At 69.0% G+C, this 4,237-nt stretch overlaps 1 protein-coding gene across 1 annotated transcript in view; it reads left to right on the plus strand.

Moving 5' to 3' along the window:
• The window catches only part of SDK2 (sidekick cell adhesion molecule 2), a 48,386-nt gene extending 47,526 nt beyond the window's left edge, over window positions 1-860 (plus strand). The window contains exon 45 of the mRNA XM_026067651.1: window positions 744-860. Within this exon, the coding sequence (XP_025923436.1) occupies window positions 744-860 (117 nt within the window). The remainder of the gene's footprint in view (window positions 1-743) is intronic.
• Window positions 861-4,237: the final 3,377 nt, after the last annotated feature.

The raw sequence follows: 4,237 nt of genomic DNA on the forward strand, positions 1-4,237 counted from the left end.
AAAAAAAAAAAAAAAGGTCAAACAGGGGCGAAAAGGACGGCTTGGCCGGGAGGGCGAAGGGGCGCCGGCCCGGGGTGCTCGCCCAGGYGCCCGCTCGGCTCCGCGGTGCCTTTTGGATTTTCTCGACAGCACACGGAGCAAAACGACACGCGACTCTGCTGGGGCCGGGCAGCGAAACCGAGCTCTTTTTTGGCCAAAGCTTTCCGCACCGGACTCCTCGGACGAGGCGGGATGGGGCCGGCGCAGGGCCCTGGCACTGGGACCGCCGGCTTCGCCGTGCTGCTGCGTGCCGAGGGGCGATTGCACCGAGCCCACGGTGCCGGGCTCAGTGGGCTGGGGGCCACTCGCGTGCCGAGCCRAGCCGGCTCTCCGGCAGCCTCCGCTCGCAGCTCCGAGCGGGGACACGGAGGCCTTCACCGGCAGGCAGCGAGGCTCGGGGTGGGAGAGGCGCTCCGCTTATTTTAACCCCTCCGGAGGTGAAAATCCCAACCTGCCCCCCCGGGATCTGGGGGAAGGGGGCAGCCGCGGCACAGGGAACCGCGGGGGCAATTGATCTCCCCTCCAGCATTTGCCCCACGCGGGCTCCAAGCAGCCGCCGTTTCAAATCCCCGGAGCGCCGCGGTGGAGGGGGAGGTGGCGATGCCCCGCGGCCGCCGTGCCGGGGCCCTGCAGCGACCGCGGCCGCCCCTCGGGCTCCTGCCAGTTTGGGTTGGTTTTTGTGYTTTTTTTTAATCCCGTTTCAGCGCAGCGGCCTGGGAGCAGCGGTGCCCCGAGGGGGCTCCGGGGCCTGCGGCGAGTTTGGGTGGTCTCAGCGTAGCAAAACACACGCAGTGCCTAGCGGCRAGCCGGGGCCGCGGTGATGCCAATAAACAGCCTGAGGATCACGCGGTCTCTGCGCTTCCCTGCCGCGGTTTCCAGCCCGCAGCGCCCGAGGATGCGGCGGTTCCCGCGTCCCCCCGCGTGACCCCTTGCTCGCCCGGTGCTGCCTCAGTTTCCCCGCGATGCAGATACGATCTGCCRGGCTGGGTTTGCCGGGGCAGGTGCCGCGCTCCTGGCCCGCGGCGACGCAGGGCAGAGCCTCGTCCCTCCCCGTTGCGTTTGCACCGCTCTGCCGTTGCAACCAGCTGTTTCCCAAAGTCGCTCCGGGTGCTCCGTGCTGGGGCGCCGGGTCCCGGCTGCTCTCTGCGTTGCCGCTCTCCTCCGCTGGGCTGCCGCGCGCCGGAGCGAGCTGTCGGCTGCAATCAGCCCCCRGGGCCCAGCCGGCCTTGACGTTTCTCCGACTCCACAGTCTCCGCTGTGGCTCCGGGTCCTGCCAAGGGCAAACGCCGCGCGCTGTCGGGGCTGGGCGAGCCGAAGGGGGGCAAGGGGCAGCCGCCAGACCCCCCCCCCCCCAACCGCCGCAGCTGCAGCCTCTCCCGGTGACTTTGCCATGACTGGTGCACCAGGAGCGATTTGCCAGAAACGGGGGGTGGTGACCTGGGAACCCCGGCTGAATTTCACGGTTGATTTTTATTTATTTGCCTTAACCAAAGCGCTGTTAGTATTTGGGGAAAGTCAGATATTACATTTTTCCAGGCTGAGGTTAAACCAAGTGAAGCGTGATCAAGGAGCAATGCTCAGCGCGTGGTGGAGCAGAAGCAGCACTGCTGTTTGGGCTCACCTTTTCCTCCTGGATTTTCCAGCTTTTTGCCAGCTCCCGGGGCAGACACAAACTGAGCATCCCCACTTTCCCCTTGCCTCGGGGTGCGGGGACTGGGACAGCTCTGTCCCACAGCCCCGGAGGCTGGATGGAACCCAGGGCATCCGTGGAGCCCCCGTGCCACAGGCCCTCCTGCCCCGGCGCTGCTGCTGCCGCCCCCAGCCGTGGGGAGAGGAAGGACCTGGGTTGGGGCATCCCGCCCGGCTACGTAGCCGTCTTGCACCCCGGGGCTGCAGCTYGGCTGTGGGGTGCCGCGGCCGGAGCTGTCGCAGGGCAGCGGGGYGGGTGGCGGGGCACGTTCCCGCGGGGCCAGGCCGGCGGCGGCGTTGGYGGCGTTGTGCAAGCCCGTTCCCAGGGCATGCCGGCGAGGGCAGCGCGCGGCCGCAGCAGGAGCTCGCCCGTGGCAGGCCCCGATCCGCACGCTGCCTGCCCTGGCGTGTGCAGGGGCCGAGATGCCGGCAGCACGGTCCAGCCGGGCAGCACCAGGGAGCTGGATAACGAGCACGGGGCAGGTGCCAAGTGCACGTGCACGGGCATGAGCCAGTGCCCGTGGGGATCGGGTGTGTGTGTGGGGGGTCCCACGGCTGCCAGGGCCAATTTGGGGTGGTTTGGGGCCGTGGCCGATGCTGATGCAACCCCAGGAGCTGGGATTTAGGGTGGGCAGCGTCCCGTTCCCAGCACCCCGGGGTGCCTGTCCGGCGATCCCCCCACCGCAGCATCAGGGGATCCTGGGAGAACCTCCCGTCTGATTCAGGAGCGTCTCCGGCGCGGTGAGGCCGCTCTCGGCAGACAAAGCTGGCAGGCGCCGGCTCGCTCGGCGGGGAGGAGGGGAGCGGGGCTGCCGGGAAACGCGGCGCCCTTCCCCTGGCCGCGCTTCCCGAGCGCCCTCCAGCTCTGTCCTGCTCCGCTTTCAAAAGCTCCTGAGGAGCCGTCAAAGGAAGCAGCGGCGGGTTCAGGAAGGGTCGCGGCCATCCCGCTGCCCGATCCGCGCTCCCACGCCTCGGTGTGCCCCTGGGCCGGATCCGGCCCCCGGGGCTCCGCACGCCCCCCGAGGACCTCGGAGGGGGGGGAACAGGGGGGATGGACATCTTCCAGCAGCAGTTTTTCGAGTTCAGCGGGCGCCTGCCCCGGCGTCGCCCGGCTCCCACGGGTGATTTAATCCCTCCTGACGGCGCTGTCTCACCCAGCGCTGTGCTCCCATGACGGCGTCGGRGGAGGCAGGCAGCTCCGGGCGGCGCGGGCCACCGTCCAGCGTGAGCGAGCTGTGTCCCGGCAGCGATGCCTCGGGTAATAAGCACGCGAGAGGCGTACTGGGGAGCGGGCCAGGCTGGGAGTCCAAGGAACCCTCGTGCTCTTCCTCATGCAACCCGAAAAATCAGCTGCATCCAGCTGCGGACGGGGTGCTTTTGACTCGTCCTGCCTCAGTTTCCCCAAATGCAAAGCAGGGGAAAGGAACGCAGCCAAACAAACCGGCTATGAAAATGGCAATAATGCAAACGCAGGAARCAGCGAGGCCTGGGAAAGAAAATCCAGGCACCGGCGGAGGCGGGAGGCCCGAGGCTGGACCTATGCGCGGGTGCGGGGATGGCAGTGGACACACGGGCGCTCAACCCTCCGGCTCCGGCTTGCAAGTCCTGGCGTCTCTGCACCGCCACGCTCGCCCCCGCTGCCTGGGGGAGCGGCGGTGCCTGCGGCTGTGCCGGGAACGGCCTCGTGCCTTTCCCAGGGAGGCAAACGGCTGCGCCAGGCGAGCCATCAAAGCGCCGCCGCTGCCCAGCCCGCTGGCTGCTCTCCAGCCTGCGTCTGCAGCCCCRGGCCGGTCGGGTGCCGCGGGCCCGCAGCGGCTGGCGCAGCCGGGGCCGCCCTGGGCACGTGTTTCCTGCCGGCACGGGTGGCACGAGACATCTCTCGCCCCGGCGGCCGAGTCCCCGGCCCAGGGGTCCGTAAGGCCAGGGGCATTTGGGAGCTGAGGCTCACGGCTCCTGCTCACCACCCCTTTATCCACCGGTCTGGCTCCGTCGGCAGCGGCGCCAGACACTTTGGAATATGCAAGAAACGCTGCATTAGGCAGATTCGGGATAATCTCGTCTCTCCCGCCCCTTTTSTCCCACAAAGGTCTCGCCTTAATCTCTCAAAGAGATTGTGCAGCCCTGAACTCTCCCTTTCAGGGCAGGTGGCGAGCACAGAGCGGCCAGCGCGGCGCCCCCGGCACCCCCGGCCCTGCCCGCCACGCACCCCGAATCGTCCCCGCGCCCCGGAGGGGGCCCTCGGTCCCATGCCCAGGCTGTCGGAAGGGGACGGGCAAGCCTGCTGCCCCAGCCAGCCAGGGACACGCGGGATGCAGCGGGGGGCGGAGGGCGAGCACGGGTGCTGCAGCCTCGTGGGGGTCACGGCCACGAGCGGGGTCGGGGCCAGCGAGGTGGCGGCTGCAGGCCGGGACGYGGGCGGTTGGCCAGGGCTGAGCCCAGCCGCCTCCCGCCTGAGCAGTTCCACTTAATCCCGTTAATTAAGCAGAGGTGGCTGCCCCCCCCCCCGCTG

Source organism: Apteryx rowi, unplaced genomic scaffold (genome assembly GCF_003343035.1).
Source record: "Apteryx rowi isolate R43461 unplaced genomic scaffold, aptRow1 scaffold_26, whole genome shotgun sequence".
NCBI lineage: Eukaryota > Metazoa > Chordata > Aves > Apterygiformes > Apterygidae > Apteryx > Apteryx rowi.